The sequence below is a fragment of the Hetaerina americana genome, unplaced genomic scaffold, assembly GCF_022747635.1.
Source record: "Hetaerina americana unplaced genomic scaffold, ioHetAmer1.1.p SCAF_8, whole genome shotgun sequence".
Lineage (NCBI taxonomy): Eukaryota > Metazoa > Arthropoda > Insecta > Odonata > Calopterygidae > Hetaerina > Hetaerina americana.
The window spans coordinates 52,004,863-52,031,350 of NW_027287427.1; the positions used below are offsets into that span (position 1 = coordinate 52,004,863).

Here is a 26,488-nt window from a genome sequence, read left to right on the forward strand (position 1 = left end):
GGCCACCAGTTAGTAAGTTAAGAATTTTGTAATTGGAAGCTATAGCCAATTTCATATCCACATTTTGATAAATCTAACCATCTGACGGAAATGATTATTAGCATGATCCGCTTATTATATTGAAAATGAAAGTACAGGGATGCCAAATCCCAGATGAAATTCATCATGAAGGCGATTCATATTAACGTTGGATCTTTGAAAATAGGTTCATCTGAGTGTGTCGGGAATTTCTGTTTCGTAGTGCGACTTTAAAGTACTTGCCGGAGTTTATTTCCTGCGCGTAGTGCAAAACCTGTTTAGTCGATGCACCTGCTGGCGTATGCCCCATGATTACTGGAATCATTGTCTGAAAAGAAAAAAGCACGTTTAATAAAATGGTATAGGAACTGATGAAGTCACTGAATTCCTAGGTAATGTAAAAATGACATTGTGTTTGACCTTTTGAGTTGTGGTTCAGAGAATAACAGAGAAAATAAAATGGGCGGAATGAAGACAAACTTGGTACTGCGGTAGGGGATGAGAGAGGGCTGTTGACAGAGGGGGGGCTGGAAATGTAGACGCAAGGCATATTGGATGGCAATGTGTTGTTGAAGATTATAATAGAGGGGAGAGTAGTGAAAGTAAGAAAATAGTTCCCATTGGACGGCGCGGATGGATATAAATTGCATGCAAAAGTGAAAAAAAAGGTTTGTTGTAATGAGGGATGTAGGGGTACTTAGGAGTATGTTAGACCGGGCTAAGATCTGCTGCAGTCCATCAATAAAAGTCTCCCTTAATTGGTGGACCTCTGTTAATGATAAAAACAACACGAAGCTTAACTATGATGCTATACATATAAACACCCTCCCTCCCTTTAAATGTTCAAAACAATCTTGATTCAATTTAGACTATTGGACGATATTTTTACTCAAATTGAGTTCCATATGCTTTGATAGAAAGTGCTCGCCTTCGTAAAGTTACACGTTTGGACTGTACGATTGACAAAGTAGTACTTTTACCTTTCCCCTCTCCCTCATCCCTTCTTCTTAGGGTGAAGTTTGTGCTCACAAAAATATTAATATTATAAACCATTGCCTTATTCATATGTCTGATTGTTTATTCTAAAAGGCACTTTATATGTAAGCATTTCTTTTCTTTTTCATTTTCTATTCCTGAACCAAACATTTTAATTTTTTTCCGATTGAAAAATCTTAATTACAGTACGCATCCTCAGGGGCTAAGTTATATCCCGCAGATGCTCGTTTCGACGCGAGAGAAACGTTTTACTACAAAACGCTTCGATGACAGTAAACTAGAAAACTTACTCTAATCTTGTTTGGTAACACTATTGTTTCTTAAGCGTACTGCCTTCAGGAGGGTAGTCATGTCCTCAAGATCATCGCTTCAACTTGGAAGAATCATTGGGCTAGAAAATGCTCCAAGAGCAGAAAGCTCGAAGGCTTCCTCTAAGCCTTTTGGTTGTATATTTTTGCAGTGTTTTATCTGAACTGTATTCCATGAATAATTTCCACATCCTTTTCCTGGCCCACCATTGAAGATTGGGTAAGATGGAAACTAACCTCGTTCAGCTCTTTGGAGTCAAACCCGCAGATGAGGAATATTATGTCGCTGCACAGAGACTGGGTGATTGCCTCGTCTTCGCACAGGGCGTTTCCAAGGAAACCGTAAAGGTCGGTGCTGGGGAAGAACTCGTTGATACCCATAAATTTGGAGATCCACTGAAATTAATTTTGCGAAAAAATTCTAGCTTTAGTTACTAGTGACGTATAGAAATACCGAGTCCGCGTGCTTTTAATGAGTAAAAGGTGTGAAATGAGGGAAGTAAATCTTAATTCAGCTTTTAGTTTCAACATAGGAAAACTATAATTAAAATCATTTTATATTCGTGAATATTGCACAGCAGTTGGTCAATTTGTGAATATTTATAAAATGTTTAGCTGTATTAACGTTCGCAGTATTGCATGAGATTATAAAAATAAGCTAAAAAACCTGTAAGAAATTGTATTCAACTAGGAATTCATTAATACTCTTCCGCAGTTTGATTCCGAATACACAGTCGGCTGTGCAGTTTACGTCTTATTTTAGGGATGGCTATTCTATAATCAGTGCCGGTCGATGCCTTGAAATGTTGAAATATATTATGATATTATATAGTAATAATCCGTTAATTTGGACAAGTTCAAGTTCTCTTTGTGAGATGAAAACCACTTGAGTAATATTGTATAAATGTAATTATGAGCCCATTTTATTTAAATAAATATTAATTTTCCTCTTGGAAATTTCAAAGTTGAAAATTGCTATAAATTCAGAGATTATCATGCCCAATATTTTCATCACATCACCCTTTATTTTTCGCAATTACTTAACTAGCATTGGTAAATTTGTTAAAACATCTTTTCTAGGCTCTGAATATCTTTGAAAAATATTTATCTGCACTTTTTTTCCCTCTTATACATTTATTTACCATAGTTTCATCACTCACTAGAATGGTGTGGAGGTTTTAAACCAGAGCTGAAGCGTTATTTCAAGGCAAATGCAGCCAGTGGAGTATTATATGATTAAAAAGTTTTGAAAATGAATTTTAATATTTTTGGGACTACCAAAAATATGTTTTGATTACAATGATGGATGATGGTTCTTGAGTTGCATCTTACTTTGATCTCGGTGACAAACGGAGCCAGGAGGCGCATTGGTGATCTCACACCGTCCATGAAACCGACTGGTGCCAACGAGAAATGCGCCCTGATCTTTGCGTTGTATTCCGGTCGGAGGGATCCCATGACGTAGAACATGGTGGTGCCCATGGAGTGCCCAATGTAGAACATGTGTGGTTCTCCAGTTTGCGAGATCACATAATCGATCTCAGCGGGCAGGTCGTACTTCCCCATCTCGTTCCAGCTGCGGAAAATATTAAGGAGGGGCTAGAGAAACAACCCTACGGCATTATAACAGAGATGAAGACTACTACTTTGAAAATTTCTTCAAAGTATGAGCAAAATGCGTTTTGAGGAACAAATTTGGGGAGACATTATTATTATTAAAATTTCACATTTGCTGATAGACAGTGTCAGGTGGCACACAAGTCCCAAGTAATCACAAAGGTAAAATCAGTCATTAAACAAAAGTACACTTAAAGGGAACTCCAAAACACAAATCTCTTTCACAAAGCAATAAAATCCCCATCTCAGTAGCATCAATCAATCAGCATGAAAAAAAAAAGATAATTTAAAAAAATTAAGCTGCTTCATATAATTTTAATTAATTGATTGATTTAATCTAATCCGTAGATTTATTCGATTGTATTTCAATTCACCGTCTTAAGTTTTTGTGGCTTTCTTATTGTTGATTTATATTTCTCGCTCCCTTTGTTTTTGAACTGGAGCAGGAATATACTTCTGGGATGACACTAAATATTTTTGAGTGAATAAGGAAAATGCGCCCGGTTTCAGAGAATAAAACACTTATCACCATTGAAGACCATGAATATTATTATTTTGTATTTATAAACTAAACTTGAGGTGACACATTAATAGATGAAAGTTGTAGCACTGTGAAAAGGAGTAATCAAAATTGATCGCCTATTGCCTTGACTAGGATTTGACGCTGATTCTCTAGATCAAAATCATTACTTATAAACCTCTGGAAATTCTACTTTTACTGATGAACTTTCTTCCCTAATTTTCTTACTCCTTTGCCTTTTTTCATCTAAAATACTTCCCAAATAAGTTAAGATAACGTATCTGGTCAAATTTATGCCCTTATCGATAATGTTGAATTTAGTCTTCCTATCACTTGAGAATCTCATCTCTTTGTTTCGGTTTATCATCATCTTATACATATATATCTCTCTCATTAATGCTCTAATGTGCTCTCCCCTCATCTCGGCTAAGGGGGCAACTATAGCTTTTTCAATTGCTTAATCTGGCTTAATCAGATCTAAATCTACTTTTATTCATACCTCCAGGCCTTCTCATGCCTCTGTTACGAACTATTTTCTCCCTCGTTACTCTCCAATGCACGGGTGCACACCCCAGCTTCTTCTTCCCCCCCTGCCCACCCTGAGTTTCCAACGAATTACATTTCCTTATGATTCCGTGAATGATAGAGCTCACCTGAAATCCCAGAACTCGTCCTCCGTCTTGCCGACGATCTTATTGGAGTAGGTGTTGCCTCGAGCATTTCCCATCCACACATCGTAGCCGGCGTCTGCGAGGATGTAAGCTGAAAAGGAGCGCAGGATGTTTAGTCTGTGGCCTCTTCCGTGCCAATAACCATTTCTCTGTAATTTCTCCTATTCAGTTTAAATTTTATTGACCAACAATTCGTTCGCCACTCCAGAGGCCCAACTGCCATTACCGAGAGTTTTATTAGTGTGTTGTGCCTGCTTCTTGTTACTTCGAATCTTTGTGTAAAAAAGGGAACATGGGATAATTAATATATATGTATGTATTCACGGGATAGAGGGTACGCGAGGGTACGATTCACCTCTAAATTCAGTGTCACATAGCATTTGTATTTGTATCTCTTCCAAGTTTAAGAGATAAGGGTCAAACATTGACGTTTCCCAATGATTCTCCCACTTTACCATCAAATATCTTGAATTTGCCAGCACAATCAAACAGTTACCGTCCCAGAATACCAGAGTTTCTTTGGATTCGTATACATCTAGTTTTATTGTTAAGTTTGACGTTACCGAGTCCTTTTCCTGGTCCCATGATGACCCAGTCAGAGGAGCTGCAGAAGAGCCCGTGCTGAAGGAACACGACGGGCCGGCCCTTACTCGGCTCCTGGTCGATCCCGTGCGGTATCCTGTGCATGGTCAGGTGGTAGTTGTCTTCCGTCACCACCTCGTGGACCTCAATTGGATAGTTGTAATAGGCGACTAGTTCGGGCTAATTTGGAGAGGAATATTGAGAGGAAATCAGGAGTCTTTCTAATTTTTCTAGTTCAGACACTTTGTACTGATAAAAATTATCCAAAATAAAACGTTGATCTAGCAAGGCAAGCCAACGAGGTTACCAAGAGACTTCACATTTCACATTCATCAGTTTATATTTAGGATGTGTGGCTTCAATATTCAAAGGATTTCAATCTTTCATATCTAATGCTGTTAGGAAAGGGAAGTCAATGTGACAGAATTGTTAGAAACACGAGGAGTGGAGTCCATTTAAACATAGAGAAAAAAAGCAATCGATGGTCGTCTCTGAGTTCTGGAAGAATCCTAAGAGTCTCCCATGTGAAATTAACATTGTTTTTGACGTGGGAGACTTTAGGAACTCCCATCGTTGGCCTATGACATATATAATTCAGAGATCCATGACCCATTACTGTATTCTAGAGCTTCCGTATGACTATTACTACGGACCCAAGACTTGAAGAAAGATACAGAACGCACGAAGTTGCTCGTTATTCCGGGAGAATAAACCATTAAGGACCCATACTACACCCAGCAGCTAATACCACTAGGTTAAAATAAGTTTGAATCCACAATTGCAATATATAAGTATTCTACTATTGCAGTTAAATCACAAATCACAACAGGTTAAAGTATTACCATAATATGATCGAAGAATCAAATTTTAATCTGATGTATCTATTACAGAAGCATTACATTCGTCCAAATTCACTTAACTAAAGATGACATCCAGCCAGTCACTGTCAGGAGCCCGACGTCGGATTCCTTGGTTTTAGCGTAGTTGAAGATAACGTAGTTGCCATGTAATCTTTAGAAATAAAGAGCATTGTAGTAGTAGCAGAAGTAACTGTCTACTGACGTCATTTGACCGAAGGCCAGCTGTTTGTTAGAGGTAGAATTTACAGAATCTGGATGACGAAGAATATAGAGAATAACCGCGTGAAAGACGCAAGGTCTCACAAAGTTTAGCATCCCATTCAACGGGTGGTGTGCTCCACATGAGTTGTTGTTCTCCACGTGGTACATTAATAGGGATCAGATGCCTCAGAAAAATTATGTTACCGCCGATGTTTGAGCACAGACCCTTGGGGGGGCGGTACACTAACCACAGCACCAACTCGATATACAAAGGCTTTGCGTTTCCAATTTCGCACTTCAGTGGTTGAACCAAAATATCCCTTGATGCGGGCAATTGTCCACTAGTATTGTGGGGTTTGTTGGGAGAAATCCTATGGAGGCAGGAAAAGTGGCTGAAGGGGGTATTGACCAGCAGCGGGATGTTGAAGACTGTAATTGAGGGGAGAATGTTCGGCAAACGAGGAAAGAGAAGGAACAGGATAGGGATGTTGGACGGGATGAAGGGAGGAAGAAAGTACTCAAAGCTGAAGAGGGACCTGATATAGATTAGGATGTTGTGTTTTGCTAGGGGTCACAAATTATTTAATTAGTAAATATGTCCATCCAAAAACCTACCTTAACCGGTAGATTACCTAATAAAATAAAAATAAATTGTATGACAGTTTGGAAAGGATTGAGAAATTGTATCATTTTCTTGGATCAAAGGAGTGACCTCAGCAAAAGGAACCCTGATAACACCCTTACCAGAATGTTTCCTAATCTCACCCTTACATCAGCTGTTCGTAGATCCTCTTCGCTTCACTGACCAATTGGAAGAGTTCTTAAAACCCATGGATCCAGAAAAAAATGAAAGCCAGCGTTGACATGAGTGAAATATTTGTTGCTTGAAATTTAAAACTTCCTTCAAAGCATTTCCAATGGAGCGATTGGTTATATTTACTGCCGTAAATATACTTAAATCCTACTCTCCAAAATCTGACATACTAGATCGGGATGAGTTCCACATTTCGATCAAAATATCCGTGAGAGCTTACCAACTTACCACTTGCAAATTGAGACAACTTGACACAATCATCATACATGTATGCAACTTTGTTTTTACCAAAACTTTTTTTATTCAAGGTTTACCAGTCAGTATTCTCCGGTCTTTAATTCACCATTATTTGTCGCAAAATCGGCATCAAAACGGTTTTAATACTAGTAATATTTATTTTTTTCATTTTTTGATAGATGAGATTATGTCGTCTCGAGTCCTCCACCGGGTTATATCGTCCATCTCGGCTGACGCTTCGATGTCCGGCTCGGTCATCGGCCCTGAAGACCATGACCGAGTCGGACATCGAAACGTCGACCGAGATGGACGATATAACCCGGTGGAGGACCCGAGACGAATTTACGCAGCTGATACGCCGGGAAAATACCAAATCTTTTACGACATCATATCGCTTCGTAACTTAAGACAGAAAATCCAAGACATGAATTGACAACGCTCACACCCAAATCAGGTTTCAAGTTCAAACCTTCCATTTGGGTTAGTGGCATTGCCTACAAGAGAGTTGACAAAAGTGATGACCAGATGTCTTTGACTTAATGGTGGATTTTGTTTCCTTTCCGATGCTTCTATTTTATGGCAGATAACAAATCAATTCATTTATTCGAGGCGACTGATAAAGGACTTTTATCAAAATCTAAGGCCGACTCTTGATGATAAGCCACTTTAAAAGTAATTTTAGCCCTACATGTGGATGCCACATGCTTTTTCGGTTTCTCGGATCTACGTCCAGGGAACTGTTAACTGTTTTGAATGATGAATGGGTTGGGACTCATTACACTCTGATGCACCCCGTGGTCCATAGATTTTGGCAGCAAGGTCATTTTTATGTCCCCTAAATCATTTTCAGTAAGAATCTGCCATCTAGAAGATCTCGGTTAAGATTTTTACATGCTCATAAATCGTCCAAAACGTCTATATTCCTTTTTCCCTTATCTCTTTTCCCGATTACTCAATTCTCGAAACCTAATTTTCCACAAATATCCTCCGCCTCTCTTCTCAGTCTTCGTCTAATTTCACTTCCTCTCTTTTTCCACAATGTAGCAAACTTACTCATTGGTCTTTCTCCCAATTAAAATTTTGTTTTCAATTATTTCTCCGTACCCAAATCTCAAAAATCTCCTTTCTACGCTCATCCTCTTACCTCATACTTTTGTGTTTACTCGTCTCACCCCCTATCCGTCTATTTGAGTGTGTGCCTTCTCCTCCAATTCCAGGATTCGAAAGCTTCTAAATACTAAGGTTTTCACATGTTAGGCTGGAGTTCATCTTGCACAAAGTGCTTTGGTGAGTTTATTGTACGGGGAGGTAGATTCTTTCTTTCTTGTACCCCTTGGATTTTTAAATAACGATTGTCATTAGGCGTCACCCGGAACTCGAACCAGAATAACCTCTAATTAATTAGCTGATGTATTGATCGACCGATCTTCCACGCATGAAGTGAATAAAAGACAAAGTATCGTATTTTAGGTATATGGAGCAAATATAGGGGGGTTCTGAGGTATGAAATCGGTCGGTTGAGGAGGGAAGAAACTTTTCCAAAGGTATATGGGCGGGTAGGATGGAATATTGGAGAACTGTGTTCATGTGAATTGAAATATGGCAGAGTTATTGATAAACCTTAGCAACAAAAAGTTGATGTAAAATGTTAAAAAATAATTGAAAGAATAGAGGAGTGTGTATTGAATGTGCTAATATTGAATTGAAAATTCCACGTAAAATATATTCCCCTTTTTCTTAGATTTGGAAAGTGGAGTATTTATGTTTTCAAGAGAAAAGGCATTTTTTCTTAGTTTAGTAAATTATATTGCACTAAAAAGTGTTTTAGCCGTGTGCTCTGGGTGAGACGAGATTTCGTATTCCGACCGAAGAGACGATCTTCAAAGCCGTTTGAATCCCTTGGACATCCCTATTTAGAAAAAATATGTGATTTTTTCGTAACTAGATTAGTGGAACAGTGGAAGGAATTGACCTCCCTCATCTAGGTGTATTTATTTCACACTCCATAGGGTTTAGTATGTGGTGAAATCTACCCTCACCTATGAAACAAGCCTTCGATTTGATTACTACGGCTTGGTATGGTTCGATGTTGAATTATGTATGTCCCACCGAAATATTAATTTCATCGTTATTCATCTTGTATATAATTTCGATGTATTCTGTCTGATATAGCACTTTCTGTACTTTCTGCTCCCTTTCCTATGGTCAAAACTTACATATAAGCCATGGAAAATCCTCTAGTGTCTTGCGCGGAGAGCCTAAAAATTGCCGGACTCTACCGAATCCCCATACGTACTAGTGACGTAACGTGTAAAGAACCCAGAAATGGCCGAACATGCTAAGTTAGTGGAGAATGTTTAACGACGGCTGAAATTTAACGAATATAAAACGCTGAACACTCACCGTCGTCATGTAGACATCGGGAAGAGGGGAGTCCCTGACCGCGTTTGGCCTTGCGGAAACGGCGAGGAAGGCCATGGCAAGGAAGGGCACAAATCGTCCGGCCGCCATCTTCTTGCTCGACGGTGTTCAAGAGCGTGCGCTGGAAGTGTAAACGGGGGGTGCTCTGCACTCTTACTTGAGGCCAACACCCAGCGTTTAATCACTCTGCTTCCCCGAACAACGCTCCGTGGGCTATTTATACAGACTCGGACATGATTAAAATTCCATTAACCCATCTTGATTTCACCTTACCGTCGGGAACTCCTTAATAAGTAATTACTAACGATAAGATTGTCGTATGAAGTTTAAAAATGCATGCCCGAAGACTCGAGAACAACCCCTTTCCCCCCTCTTGGTCAAATGTATCAAGCCGACGAACATAACATTCCTTTTAAAAACCTTTCAAAAGAGGAAGATTTCGATTGAGATTTTCAGAATGATTCGATCTTCCCCAGGATTCTTTGCCTGATAGAGGTATATTTGCAAAGAAAAGGTTGAGTTCATCAACGGGCAATGTGGTCTTGATAAGGTGCGAATTGACGTATTCGTGGAGTGGATGTTTATATCATTCAAGTCCTCCTGTATCGACACCTGGTGAAATCGTTCTCTGATAGATAAAAAGAATTTCACAACTTGGCTTTTTTGTATGTTAAATCGTCGTATTTCATCCCCACCATGTTTGTGAGGTCAGTTATGGCCCATGCATCCTCGTGAAAACAATTTTCTTTATCTTCTGGGAGCAATTATCTGATTAAACGAAGTCGGTTAATTGATGATAATTATTTTTTGTGGTAGTTTGTAGTGCACGACCATTATGAAAGCTTTAAGTGCGTGGTGAAGGAGGAACGAAAGTGTCGAAATTCTCAGTGTCGTATCAATATACTGCCTATTACATAATGCTGTTCTGTAAATATTGGCGATTTCGGCGCGAATTCTCTGTGAGTGTGCCTCTCATTTGCTTCTCTTTTCCCAAAATGCTTTGGGCAAGAGTGTTCGTCAAGTGCCAAATAGAAGTAAGGAAAAGAGACTACCGGACTTTTCCAAGTGTAAAAACATCTCCCTTATTTTGAATCCAAACGGCTTATATAATGCACATACTCCGGCTTCCAAAGCTCCAAAACTCACAATCAGGTAAGAAAATCCAAGCCTAAATATAGCAAAGAAAGGGTTTAAAGGATTTTAGAAATTACTGGATACAAGACCCATTAAATGTACTTTTCTTCGTTGGTTAAGAAATTAATTTTTCCAACACTTGATGTAGGATATTGTCGAATTAGCAAATTTAAATGGAACTTTAGTATACATTTTCGTAAAGATTAGAATTTGGTAGTGTATAAAACATTTGAGCCAATTCATGCGAATTGACTTAATCGGAATAACGCTATGATTTTTTCTTCGAATAAAGAAAGTGCACATTGAATGGAATAATGTTGTCATGATAACGTATTATCATTGCGAGGATTATAACATCTCTCCAAGCTATAGATACTGTCCCCTGTCAATCTCTACATTCTATTCAAGCTCCTTGCACCGAAAATTTCCATTTCTTTATTTTAATAATTCATCCTTGGCTTTTCTCTATAATTTTACCCCTCCATATTTCCTTTGATTAATCAATAGTTAGTTGTACAGTTGCAACAAGATTGATTACGTTAAAACAAAGTTTCCAGTATTATGCAAATTTTATTTTTACTTTAATTTTTTTAAAAATTTTATTAAATTATAATACTATTAGTACAGGTCTACGACTTTATAGAAAGGAACTAAACTTGTCATCGGGAGAATCATCAGGGACCTTCATTATCTCCACAAATAAGACATCCGGGTATACTATATATAATTAGAGTGACTCCAATACGGAGAGTTTTAAACACTCTTTCGTCCCTCATGCAGTTCTACGTTATGACCATTTACCGAACTATGCTTAAATATGCATGTTTTTAAGAGATAATAAACATTGCTACAACTAAATTATTTTATTAAAATCACTGGTCAAGAGATATTGTTAGAATATATAAATCATGTCTTCTCTAATGCTTTTTGTCTTGATGACATTATATAAGAACTTCAAAAATTACGTATATGTTTTAATTTTTATATACTACGATTTTGGAAAATTGATATTTTTTGCCTCAATTCACTAAGTGAAGAGAACAGTCTAGACTGGTAAAAAATATCGAAGTGGCTCTCACTGTAGTGAAAAATAGGAAAGGTCTTCTTTTGTCAATTAGATGCTTTTAAGTTGGCAGAGGAGTTTGTGAGAGTAAGTTGGCAGTCATCCATGCTCACCATGCTCAGAAATTGCAATTCCAGCCTTAATATTCGAGGTTTTGGGTCCCCTCTGCCCTCTCACCAATTCGGTTCTCCCAGACCGCTAATGAAGTCGATGCTCGCACGCCGGAATCACAATGAGTAAAGGACGTCACGCCTATGCCTGCGACTACAAGTATTCAAGTGGTTACTAAATGCTCATCTCACGGATGGTCGAGTCGTTATTTACCTCAATATTCAAATAATATAGAAATATTCACTTCAATATTACTCTGCATAGTATAATGCCCGTTAAATGCAGCGGTTAATTAATTTACGGTATATTGAAATTTTGGCGGTAAAAATATTTTGGAAGGAGAAAAAACTTTAAATGCGTGTATCTACGTTTAGCTTTTAGCTAGAAATTTAAAATTGGGAATTTCAAGTAGAATGAGCTTCAACTAGAGTATTTAAAGATTTGTATTCCTAGATGAGAAAACTGGTAAAAGTAGGCAAGAAAATCAATAATATGTATAAAAGGCATTTTTCAGGGAAGTAATTGCGTTTGAATCTTCAGTTTTTGGATATTGATCTTGAAGGATATTGAAATATTGAAAGTGCAACAATAAGCGGCTCTATTTGTTGCGGGAAATTTCAAAAAGAAAGCGGGCATAACAAATGTGCTAAATAAGACAGGGTAGGAGCCCCTGAGAAGTAAAAAACCGCGCCTGGCGAGAAGATACTGGAGAAATTGGTTCCGTATGGTTGAAATAATGAAACAACAAGCTATATAGTTATAAGAGACGATATAAATAAAATGGAAACCCCTATGACAGATTAAAATATCGGTAAAAACTCATTTTTTTAAACAGAGGTGAAGTGGAGTGGAGCTCAATGCCTGAAAAAATGCAAGAAAATATTCCAATTTGTGTACATATTTTTAAGATGGGGTTGATAAATCTATTTAATTCAAATGTTTTGTCTACACAGAGCGATTGTTAGGATTTCCAAATTACTTTAATGGGTAGTTTTATTGTTTCATGCACATGAGAAATTTTCTGAATGTCGCACTGCAATTAATGGCATTTCAATTTGTTTATGGATCTATCTTTTTCATGAATTCAGGGTTAATTTTTAAATGAGTTTGTTATTTTTCATTTTAATGACTTTTGAAATTTAATGCCAAATGTATTATTTTTACATGATTGAAATGCTACAACCTGAACGCAGGAATGGACTTATTACTGTTTTTCTCTTTTCGTATTTACAGAAAATTTTTACCATACACAATATTAATATAAAATGAAAATTATAAATTGAATACTCATTCTGGTCTTGCTAATTCAGTCAGTTCTGGATTTATATCAGGTGCTACATAAGCAAAAAATATTATCTAGAAAGTTATAAAATGCTTCAATTATAAACCTACGTATATCCTGTGTCTAGTTTTGTTCCAAGCCCAATTCCCTTCTCTATAGCACCCAGTCTTTTATTTTCTCTTTTACGGAATTTTCGGGCTTTAATAACCTTAAATTCTTATTAATTTCAATAATATTATTATTTTAATCATTAAATTGATAAAGGCAAATTTGGCAAATTCCCATTCATCCCGTGCACCGGCATTTCTACGGCATATTCGTTAACCACGAATATTTTCAATGGACACGTCTGCCCATGAGGCACGCCCTAGCACCGGCTATCATGCAGCGATGGGCAAGGGCGGTGGCACAGGAAGTATACCAAAGGTTCCGAGTGCCGATGATCGCCTACCTGGACGACTGGCTGTTCTTCTTCCATCCAGGGGCCCCACAACCAGTCAACGAAATAATAAAGTTTCTACAAGACGAATTAGGAATCTCGATTAATCTGGGCAAAAGTGTAATAAGACCGACGCAAAAGTTGAAATATCTTGGTGTAAACATAGACACAAAGTTACGAGAACTATCTCTTACAAAGGGCAGCCTCCAGCGGGCTAGATACATTATCGACGTAATCCCGAAACTCAGAAGATGCGATTTTCCGAAAGCGCTCGGCTTTATATCATGGTGCGCGTACATACTCCGCCTCCCATATTTCCTAATGTCCGACCTCGGACGTCGACAGGTGAAGGGGGAAGAAGAATTATGGGAGACTGGAGTATGGAATAAAAGGCGTAAGTTTAGTGTATGGACCACCAACATCGATGTTTATACTGACGCCACCCCATTCCAAGCGGCCTGGGTCATCCCTGCGCTGGAAATGACGGAGATTTGGAGTTTCGACGACGACCAGCCGATCCTGGAGGCCGAGAGTTACGCGGCCCTGATGGGGCTCTCCCACGCCCTTCAAATATGTCCCGCAAATTGTAACATAAATATGTACAGCGACAATTTACCAGTTGTTCATTCCATGTTAAAAGGGAAAGGGGCGCTGTTCGCGAACCCCGATCTCAAGTATTTGTGTATAGAAACAATAAAGAATTTGTCACAAGTTGTGACCTGGCAGTACATCTCCACCGCCGACAATCCAGCCGATCGTCCGTCTCGGACCGTCCTTCCTCCCTATGCGAGATCGGCCGCCAATTCGGCGGTCGGATGGATATATAGGAGGGACGAGGCCTGAGACGGCAGTCGACTGAAAATCGTCAAGGTGGAGGTGCGCTGCCAGATCTCACTAGATCTAAGGAGTTACTGATATGATAGAAGCATGCTTCGCTTGGTTGCCTCACGTTGAAAGAATAAAAGTGAATCGATTTAAAAGAAGAGACAGTTATGCCAGAGGAAGTGGTAGACCAAGGAGTTGAATGTGATCAAAGAGACTCTCGATATGAGAAATATGAATTAGAAATACACATTAGAAATCGTAGGAGCAGAAGATCATATACGAAACGAATTTTGATTATGTCAAAGTTTAATGTAGGATGGAAGGACAAGGTGAGACAGAAGCAGTTAAAGGTTACGTTTCCTCGAATAGCTCAAAATGATACTTTTTTTAGGAAATAATCACACCGAAAGGGAGCAGTGCGAATGTAATACCATAGGGTACCTATACTATTTTTCTCCTCTTCCGGGAAGTCAACTCTATTCTGCTATCTTAAGATCAAATCACTCGCATTGCACATAGGGGTATGAATGGAAATTTGTGGATAAGGGAGTCAACATGGAAGGTTGAAATTTCAAGAGGCCCCACCAATACTGAATGGGGATTGAAAAAATATTTGGCAGGTCAAATGAACAACTTTCCATTTGAAAACGTTTTCTCTCCCACATTTTCAAAACAAAAAAATGCTAGCCATAATCATCGACTAATTAAAAAGGTATTCCAATTACATGCTAGGAAAGTTATCATTGAGCTTTATGAGCGTGGGAACGACTGTTTATTTCATACTTGGTCAAATAGAGTTATAAAGAGAAAGGTGGAGTGGTCATTTGGTGCATTCTGATACATTAACCTTTATCAGTTACTACATCAATTACTCTGAAACATCCATTTACTAAAGTGCCACTTGAATAGTACCAGGCATATTTGGCAGGGGTTTTAAAGATGGGCCTCCATATTTGGTGGAGTTAAATATATTCTTGAAAAGATTTTATTAACGCTTAAGAGATAAATTAATTAACATATTTCATCCTTTTTTATATCAATTTTAATCATTGATTCGATCATTGGCTAAATGTTCCGTTTTAGCATGCCAGTGCAAGTAGTTCTAATAAACACCGGCAACTTGAAATGGAGCCACTTGTGACACTCATTCATGAATATTATCGATGGTACTGCCTCTGCTTTCGTGTTGAAGAATGTATGCGATAGCAAGGCAGGAGAATTTTAGCGTGAAGATTTAATTTCTGATTCCTAATGGGTTTCCAAGTAGTGATGGAGTCAAGGGTACCACCTTTCACTAGGATGTTCGCTGCTCGATTTTCGGAAATGTATTTTAATTGGCCGTACTTGGGTACGAATTATTTTGTTTAACATTTCAACGAAATCAATGTCTCAATCAAAAGAAAGAATTTTATTGAAATTACATTTATTCACAAGTTTTATGCTTCCTCTTTTTTTTCTAAAATGTAAATTACCAGTGTTTAAATTATCTAAGAACCTTATCTCGGAAATAAAAAAATCGGCCATTTCCCTTTTCATCATTAGCATTTATAGTGTGGTATTCATTCTTAAGATGAAATTGCAATCATACCCTAGCATTATCACATGCATGTCTATGAAAATTGTGCACGATACTTTGCTTTGTACGTTCCACTTCAGACCTGCGTCCCCTTCGGTTGATGCAGCCTTCTCGCCTTTAAACGATGGCGAAAAAAATGCTACGAAGCAAATTCTGAAGTTATTTTTATTCGCGACTCTGGGGCACTAGGACCGAGGGATGTGACGGGAGATCTGAGCACTAAATTGGATCATGTGTCTATGGCCATGTTGCTTACGTAAGAAGTTGGTGGGACTCTCGGAAAGAATTTTGATGACTTGACACACCATATATTGTTATCTATGTCGTTTCCTGCTGAAGATTCAAATGATGATCTCAGTAAAGATCAACGCTAAGTTCCCACACAATATGTGATAGGCATTAAATATTTACACCAATATTTTATAACCCTGTCCTCGTCTCGTCTATTGTACTTTTTGGGAGAGAAAATCGTGGAGTTTAAGCAATAATTATGCTTTCAGAAAATTACAATTGAAATGCCATATAGGGTGCTTTTTTGTAATTAAAAAAATTCTCTCTCTCTAAAATATCAGCCCGTGGCATAACTTAGTCTTTCAACAAGACATTCAGAATATCTTTATTTATTTATTTTTGTATCCTGAAAGCCACCGCTAGGGTGTGAGGTAGGGAGTGAATACGCACGCCTAATTTATACCCGAATATGACATTACCGCGGTCGAATAATGTTATTCCGATCCCTTAAGGTTCGCGAAAGAAATGATATCTTCAATCTCTCTGTTCTACACTTAATCTCTGTAATTTTACTGACATGATCTCTCCTACCGTAATACGATGGGGGTAATAACGCATTTTCAACATCACTGCTAAAGAGACGTCCTTCTAATGTATGCAAGAGATTGAATCTGTATTTTAACCTTCGCTCCGTGAGTGATTCCCAGCCTAGCTGATCTAATATTTTGGGGACGCTACTAAGTTATCATAACAACGTTTTACAAATCTAGATCCTCTACGCTGCACGCGATCCAATACGGCCATTTATCCAACTTCGTGAGGATCCCATATACTTGCAGCATGCTCTAAATGAGACCTAGCCAGCGACACATAACATTTCTCTTTGACCTATTCATTACATTGACCTAGTACTCTTCTCATAAATCCTAATTTTTGTTAGCTTGCCCACATATTCCCCGTATCTGTTTCACCCAGGAGAGGTCGTGAGTGAGGGTAACGCCTTGGTATTTAATTGAGTCTACACGTTCCATTTCAGTGTTCCCGATGCAGTAGGCATTCGGAATGGAATTGTTTTTTCCTAAAATGTATCACTACGCACTTTTTTATGTTTAATTTTAATTGCCTAGGGTCGCACCATCGCTGTATAGCATTAGGGTCAGCTGATAAAGCGGCTGTGTCCTCAGGATCTCGGATATCACGGTAAACCACTGCGTCTGGTATAAATAAACGTATCTTACCGGTGACTACGGAGTCAATGTTGTTTACGTAAAGTAGGAACAAAAGAGTTCCGATTACATTTCCCTGGGGAACATCTGAAATAACTGCATTTGAGCAAACTCCCACTTTTCCTATTCTTTATACCCGAACATTCAAAAAGTACTCGATCGAACCCCGGATATTTTTATCCATGCCATATGTTTCTAGCTTTGTGAGTAGTTTACTATGCGGTAATTTGCCGAAGGCTTTCTTAAACTGTAGAAAAATCACGTCCACTGGAACATTACTCTCTCCCAAAGTAAGAATATCATGAACAAAAAGCGCTAGTTGTGCCTTACAGGATCTACTTTTCCGGAAACCGTGCTGATGTTTCATTAAAACTCCTTATTATCGATCGTGTTTCACGATCAAACTAGCAACCGTATGTTCCATAACCTTGCATAAAGTAAATGTGAGGGGATTAGGTCTGTAATTGCTCCGTTCCTCCTTGTGTCCATTTTTAAATATTGGTGTTACGTTACCATTTTCCAATCTCTGGGAAGCTTGTGATCTACCAAACACTTTTTACATATTTTTTGTTAATATGACGCAATTTCCGAAACTTTATCCTTAAATATATAAACGAATATTTGATCGGGCCCGGATTATTTATTAGACTTAATATTTTTAAGAAAACATTCTAATCTATTGAATTAGATTTCAATTTTGGGCATCGGTTGACCGGCACGATTTGGTAAACTATCGGAGGCATTCGGTGAGACATGAAGAAGAGAGTTGAAGACGCTGTGAAAGAAGGAATTAATTTATCTTCATTGACTCAATATCGAACGGCCTCCACAAGGGTGGCTGTGGTAGAGAGTGCTGGGAAAACAGCCGGCAACATATACACTGATCTGATATATCTGAGCACTGTAATGATTATCATTGATTTGTTGGCGTATCACTCTATATACTGTGATCGAGAATCGTGTAAGTGAAAAAGGAATAATTTCATCAAAGTTTTTTAGAGTTAATCCATCTAATTCGGTCATCATGGACAGAACTGTTAATACAATTGGGGAACAACAGTGTGATTACTTTACTTCTTGCACAAAAAGAGGCACGACTGCTACCCAGGAAGATGCTCTTTTGGTTCCTGCAGATAGAAAATGGGAGGCGGGAAAAGACAGGTAGGAAAGATGAAATTATTGTTATGGTAACTGCGTTGTTTAATGCATACTGAAAACAATGAAATGAAATACATTTTTAATAACAGCAGCCATTTTCTATACCTGATGCGGGAAAATATACGTAATAGTAAGTATTTTTATGGCGAATCGGTTTTCACTTATAGGTCAAAATTATGACGTAATTTCCAGATTCACCTTATGGAAGCGACCCATGACTCAAAACTCAGACCTGTTAATGACGCTATGCGTTGAAACCTATCTCATCTAAATAAATAATTTATGCGGAAACACTAATTGTATTCTTTTGAATTGAAATTACCCGTTTTACCCGGGTACCTCCGGCCCATTAGACTGACTGATTTTAACCGGCATTTATAAGTAAAAAAGGTGCGGGTAATGAGCTGGGAATAACGGTGTTTATGTGTGTGTGTTCGTGTGTATGTATATATATATTTACATACATACATATTATATATATATATGTATATATTTACACACACACACATATATATATATTTCTATATATATATATATAGTTATATATATATATATATATATATATTTCTATATATATATATATAGTTATATATATATATATATATATATTTCTATATATATATATATAGTTATATATATATATATATATATATATATAGATATATATATATATATTTCTATATATATATATATATATATATATATATATATATATATATATATATATATATATGTATATATTTACACACACACACACATATATATATATTTCTATATATATATATATAGTTATATATATATATATATATATTTCTATATATATATAGATATATATATATATATATTTCTATATATATATATATATATATATTTCTATATATATATATATATATATATATTTCTATGTATATATATATATACATTTCATAAATACAAAGACATACGGCCGCGAGTTATTCCTTTTCATCTCTCGTCAACGCCAACGCAAAATTGTGGGGACACTTGGGCTCCTAAGTGGTCCTTGTATTTCGCCCTTGCTCTTTCAAACATTCAATGGCATGCGGCAATGCCGAGTGATTGCATTGCCGAGAGTGAGTGATCTGGGCTTCAGGTTAGCGACCCTAGTATTATTTTAACGTTCCCCGTCTACTGCGCGTCTTTGGCTTCTTCAATTGCTCTTGTCCGCCGGCCGCCGCAGAGGAAGTGCGCCATCATTCAATTGAGACGGGCGGGAGGGCAAGGACAAGGCCCCCCCTTCTCTCTCCAATCGTACGATTCAAATTGGAGCCATCCCCTCCCTCCCTCCGCCAGAGTCTTTGACTGGCATCCACGTACCCCGGTACGCACTCGACGGTGTGGGCGGAGGCCTGAGCTCGAATAAAAACCGCCCCGAACTGAAATAAACCGCTTACCCCGCGACCCAATGAAGTTACATATTCCGTTGGACTCCATTGTGGTTTCCACCATCCCAGTCATCGTTCCGGGCGTCGTAGGACTTCCGTGTTTTTTATTCCACCCGAAATATTACTAACCTCTCTCCTTAATGAATTAAAGTGATTGTTCTCTTTATTATTCGCCTGTTTTGACGAAAAAGTTTAAAAAATGGTTTTTCCCAAAAAATAGATGTTGCAAAAATCGGGGGAAAAATGTTTTGCCGTTCAGAGTAAAAATTACTGAAACCTTTCAAAACAGCACTCTTGTGCATCAACACGCCGGTGTCAGCGCTTCTGCCACGCTTCTGGAACGCTTCCTGGAAGGCGTCGACGAGAATCTAGCTCAGACACCTCGCCTCGGCCTCTGTAACAAAATCCAATGGTCCAAAATGATACTCCAAAGGATTGTACTTGGGTCGTACTCAAAGGCCCGTATCTCGTCATCAGTAATCACCCATTCCAAAACATTCGGGTCACTGTTACCATGGTCCAAGAGGTCCAAAGCAAGATTTTCACATACGCAGTCTTCCGAAACCACCTTGGGGACCACCTTGGCACACCTTCCTCTTGTCTACATCTTCTTTAAGAATGCAATGGACAGTGGTTTTTTGTGTATCACCTGTTGCATATTTTCAATGCATTGTGTGGTTGAAGGATGTCCGGGGCATTCCTCATCATCAACCACCTCGTGACTTCCCAGAACATCCTGTGCAAACAGAAAACCATCATTTGGGAAATTTCTCAATCTCCATTAACAGCCTTAACAATGGTCATTGTCTCCGAAGCCGATTTTCTGAGTTTAATTTAATCGCATATCATTGCTCTATTGAAAATGGCATCGTAAGTCTGTGACGCGAAATTCGTGAAAATTGTGGTGCGAAAAATTTTTAAACCACTCCTCTTTTTAGTTTTATGTGTGTTTTTATAAATATATGTATATATATATATATGTATATATATATATGTGTGTGTGTATATATATATATATATATAGCGGGTCACAGTAGTCCAGTGGGTAGAGCGTTGGACTGCTGACCGGAGGAATTTTCACACGCCGTATAGGGCTTAGTACTGGGTGATCTCTACCATCACCTACTAAACCGACGTTCGATCTAAACCGATGGTTTTATATATATATATATATATATATATATATATATATATATATATATATATATATATATATATATATATATATATATATATATATATATATATATCTTCGAAATGGAATGCTCTTCGGCGACGCACAAATATATAAAAACACAGATGCAGATTTTTAGAATATAGTCAAATAACATATTGTAAGTGTCCTTTCTTTGTGTTTCTATATTCTAAAAATCTGCATCTGTGTTTATATATATATATATATATATATATATAATTATTATTATTTACATCCGAATTCCTCTGTTGACAGGTGCGATAGTAGCAGATTTTTAGCGAAGCGTGCGAAATGCAAAACATTCAGGGAAGTGACGAGTGAAGTTCTTTTCCTTTGACTTGCCACCATTCCGTTAACCCAAATGAATTTGCGTCCGAAAAATCGAATCGCTTCAACCTGATTATTGGTGCATTCTGAGGCTTCTCATCCAGGATTTTGGAATCCTAGGCCATTCATTCATCCAAAATCCCTACCCACTGGGCTGCCACACCGCCACAAGCTGATTGCATCAGTCGCATTTTGATACAGATGATGTAACAACAAATTTGATCATGTCATTGGTCGTTGGACGATGAAGTGGGCGTGTGACCTTCTGCGCGAGTTCTATCGATATTAAAGTTTTTGCCTTCAATTTTGGGAAATCTCCGCGAATTCTTCGTATTGGCAAGGAGAGGAATGTGTTAATCAATACTACAGATGTAAAATGGCGACGAGAATCATACTAAGTCTGCGCTAAAATCCTCAAGGGCGATTCGAATCGAGACAATCAACATAATGCATTTCCATATCTCTGTCGATTTTATGAGCGGGATAAGTCTTATCGGTGTCGTTAGGTCATAACTGCCGTAAAGTGTACAGGGGAAAGTGCATGGCCGCTTTAACCTCCAGTTTATTTATAAGAATTCCTACTTAAGAATGTAAATGTACTGAAAGTTGATACTAAGAAATATATTTCTCGAAAACATGTGCTCGTTAAAATGAGATCCCACTGCGTAAGGAGGCTCCTCATGTTGAACTGTCACCTGTTTCAGAGGCTTTTACTGTAAAGGTTCTGCAGTTATCCCGATCTCCGGAAAACATTGTTTCTTTTATTTGTTATTAAGTAATAGGTTTGCAATAAACTAGTAATACTAGGCATGGAAGTAGTATAAATATCCTCCTCAATTTGTCTTCCTATCTCTCCAATGGTCTACTTTTCTGAATCAAATGTGAAATATTTTACAGATAAAATATTTAAATTTATCGTGAGGAAAAACGTCCATGCAAGTCATCCACAGGTTAATAATCCAGTTAGATAATTAATACAGATAGCACTCTTTGAGGTACTAATAATTATATATGGTACATTTATATTTGCAAGAATTAATGTTCTGATGTTTATTCTGTGTATGTCAACTATGAATTGATTCTGGTGCACGGAGATGATGATGTGATGAGACCAAGGACAAAAAAATGTTCGAAGTATTGGAGGGAGACCTAAAAAACAATAATTTTGATTATAAATATGATCTAAGCGCAAAAATGAGGGTCCATGGTTAAACATTACGGTACCGCTAAAATATTTGTCCGTTAAACCATAGTGTACAATTACGGTATCGCTAAAATGTTTTTTTCCGTCAAACAATGAATTCAACTGCTGCCGACCCAACAAATTGTCGTAGGGAAATTCCTCTTCAAGCCTTTTTTCATGCCAAACTGTGTTTTGACTTTTTATGTCTTTTTGTGTTATCTAGATTGAAGGAATAATTTGGCCGAGAAATTGTTTGATATATTGCTATTGCATATGAATAAATAGAAAAAACCGTTTACAACTCTACCTCTTACAACGTTATCCCGTCTATAGTATAATGCGTATTTTTACCAGAGTCCTTGGAAGCACTTACTTTCTGATACAGTAAATTTAAATTATGCTGCACTTGTGCCATGAACCATTTTTTTTATTCTTATTTTTAGAGAAACTAAATGAAATAAATAAAACTAGGTAAAGATAATGCTTGACAAAATAATACATATAGCATTAAATTTTAATTAAAACATAATTGAAACAATATAGCCTATTTAAATTTATCCTATATGCATGGTAAATATTAAGATTAATAAATAAAGCAAAAAAAATATGCAAATTTCAGAAAAAAATCACAGTTTTCCATGCACAAATCAGAGAAATTATAGATTGGCATAATATGAAAAGAATAAATTGACGAATGAAATTAACACTTTTTGAAGCTCATTTTGCGTTATCTCGGAGATGAACAATGCGCTTTAGCCGAGATCGTCCAGTCACTCTAGTTGGCGAAACGTATGTATTGAAGTAACTTAAAATGAATGCAAGGCTTCGTGCTTTTCTCCCTCCATCCTAGGTCCATCTCTTAGGTTGACTACTCATTACTGTGCTTGGTTTATTTTTATTTTCTAAGACAAAGTTCAAAAATCGAAGTATTTTTTTCCAAAACGTATCGCTGTTTACTATATCCGAATTTATGGCTCATTTTTAATGCGATAGTGGTCTAAAATATGCCAAATGTAATGAGATAGCAAGCATTTTTCCAATTTTTTACAGAGTTTAAGACATTAAGTGTTGTCATATTCCCCATAAATCGATATCTCGCCTGTTGTGCTTTCATCAGTCTGTTTCCGTGGGAGCGTCTTAAACTTGTTTAATGGTATTTTTATCCATTTATTTTTACATGCCTTGTACCCAAGACTTTAATATAAATAATATCCAGCTAATGTAAGAAAATAAAATATAATTTTTTTAAATCATAGGTCTTCGTTTTCATCAACGAATACCTGACACGAATCCGAACTCACTGAGATATGTACACAGAGGGTGACGTCTGTAATGCCTTCCATCCGTTGACCAATAAAATGCATCGAAGTTAACTGATTCACCAGCTTTTATTGAAGTTCTTATTCTGTAAACGAAAAGATGTTTATGATCCTTAGTCCTGCCGACTTCTGCTACAAAATCAGTAATTGTAAACCCTGCCTACGGAATGGAAAATAAGTATTTTTTCAAAATAAAAATATACTTGCATAATTTAATTAATAAGTCCATTTAAAAAAATACCGACATTGATTTCGACATTAACTTATCATTATCAAGGTGAAGAGATAAAGGCGCGCGATACTTCATATAGGTGGGTAGCAGTTGGAGAAAGAGGGAAAACCTTGCATTGCATTGTTGATAAAGAAAAGAGGTGCCGAAAGATACGTAATAGACGTTAATGTGCCACTTAGAAGTATATTTTTATTTCAGAAATGATTGTTAAGTTCCACCGGACTATGCCTGAGGCCTTTAATTTTATTAAGACAAATGAATAATTAGAGACATTGTTCAATCAGAATTTTATGCTTACACATTGGTGATAGTTTGGTCTGCCGACATACTGATCTTTGTGGGAGCTGCGCTAGGACGGAGGCTGCCCTCACGATAATCGGATGGAAAATTTGACGAGCTTTGCAACTTGATCCCTTTTGTCGTTTCATGATTGACTGTGGTCCACGCTCAATAAAAAGGTAAAATTAGCAGTAATCTTCAAAACTAAATTTCGGTTTACCAGTTTTAAACGGAGTTAAATACGTTAATATTGAGTCTACTAAACCTAGGATGGATTGATGGATGGAAAAGGTATGGACTTTGGTGGATGGGAAAGTGTTGGGCAGGCGAGGAAGAAGAAGGAAGGTATGATACTTTGAGGATGGCATGGTGCCTGGTTGAAGACAAAGAACTGAAGAAGAAAATAATGCTGGGAAAAGAAGAGATTATTAAAAGGAAAGTCCACGTGATTCCAGTTTTCATAGGCCGTCCAAAAGTCGATCTTTAATGAATATGCCAGCTATCTAACACATTGAAATATAGAAAATCCTATCATGAACTAACCGTGCCGTTAGAATATGTTACGTTGAAAATCATACCGCTTAGCTATAGCTGAAGGTGACTTCACCAGAGATTTACTCGCCTTTGAACCCTGAACTTGATAATCAGTCCACGCGCAGCTCGACTCTCTTAATGTCACGTCCAACTGCCAAATTTTCTCAATGAGCTATCATTGATGAAGCTTATTTTAATTTTCATATGTTTGTTCCATGGTGCACATTTTTATTTCCTGCGAACGTGACATGTGCCACAATCGCATTTTCCCGTGACGCTTGGACATAAAGCGCTAAGTAGATATCTAGGCATGGGTTCGTATTTTATTATGAATACGGACTATTCCGAGGGAGTTTATTGCCCGGTAATAACACTATGTGACGCATGAGATAGGCTTATCAAAAATCATTCTTGGGTACTTACTTATATGAGGAGGATGGTTTATAATATTAATTCTTTTTGTAATTCAATAATAAAATACTGCTATCAGCTGTTTTCTGTTATTTTGTATTCCTCAGATGTCCTTCCGGCATTTAGGGACGTTTTAATATACTACATGTGCATACTTAGTGTAGGTAACTTCTTTCCATGCTCGTTACAAAAACGATGTTTATCGTTGAATATTTTATTTTTCGCCGATAAAATAATTCATTTTTCTCGCAAACGTTTTGTTGCAAGTCATTCGAATGGAAAATTGGCACGTACCTTAACCTACGTGCCTCAAAAAACCAAAATAATGTTGGTCAATCACCGATCTTAACCAAACCTTTTCTATTGGCCCTGTAGCGTCTTGTTTTGGAATGGAAAAGTTTTCTAACGTATAGACACCCTTCTCAAGGGAAAAAGCAAACGTCTTTGGGTTTAAATGCCAATTTGACGTTGAAAACCACATCAACATATTGATATTACAAATAATTCGCATAAACGTAACTGGGTACGAGCATAATCAAACGAATACTCGGAGAATCGTTTACTTCCTCTAACAGAAATTTAATAGTATATTTATTAACATAAATCAGCGGAGCATTTTATATTTCTTATCTATGCAAACTGAAATGTCAAACATTTAAATAACTTCAAGACTGATGCATAATATATTATATTTAAATAAAATTAATCTTTAACCTTACGTTTCAACATCGTACATAAATAAAATGTATGGTTATAAACTATAAATTCGATGATATTCCTAAATAATTTCTTTTTCACCTACATACTATATGCAATTTCAATGCATTTTTGCTGAACGCGATCACTTTAAGAATACAGGTACACGAGGACGATCACTTGTGCGCTTAATTTTCCATGCACTAATTAGTAATTTGTGTCATAAGTTTATCTATCAGTTTATTTATTGTCCATCATTATGCGATAAAATATTTGAAGAACCAACATTATACGTGAGAGAACAAAAATGTTTATCTCACTTTTTCGTTTTAAAGCAGCCGTCGGTGGGATAGGGGATGTCAATCATGTGGCCATAGTAAAGTCGAGGTCGTATCTCGTGACTTTCAAGTACCTCTAGAGAATGCTTCACAGTCAGAGCAAGTAAAATAATTTAGTATTACACTGACTTTCACATAACCTTTCATTGAAACCACATGGGAAGAGAATATGCGTGTTGACCATAAGAATCTAGGTTTCATTTTTAAATTTAGGAAACTAAAATTTAAAAGTAACGGAGAGGTTTTTCTCCGTTTTAGTTGGGACACATTTAGGAATACGC

The 26,488-nt window shown here is 37.2% G+C and overlaps 1 protein-coding gene across 1 annotated transcript in view; it reads right to left on the minus strand.

Moving 5' to 3' along the window:
• Positions 1-26,488, minus strand: part of LOC139698024 (lipase 3-like) — a 65,985-nt gene that overhangs the window by 2,718 nt on the left and 36,779 nt on the right. Inside the window, exons 4-6 of the mRNA XM_071596881.1 lie at positions 2,655-2,898; positions 1,560-1,718; positions 262-346 (exon numbers count right to left, since the gene is read on the minus strand). Of these exons, the coding sequence (XP_071452982.1) occupies positions 262-346; positions 1,560-1,718; positions 2,655-2,898 (488 nt within the window). The remainder of the gene's footprint in view (positions 1-261; positions 347-1,559; positions 1,719-2,654; positions 2,899-26,488) is intronic.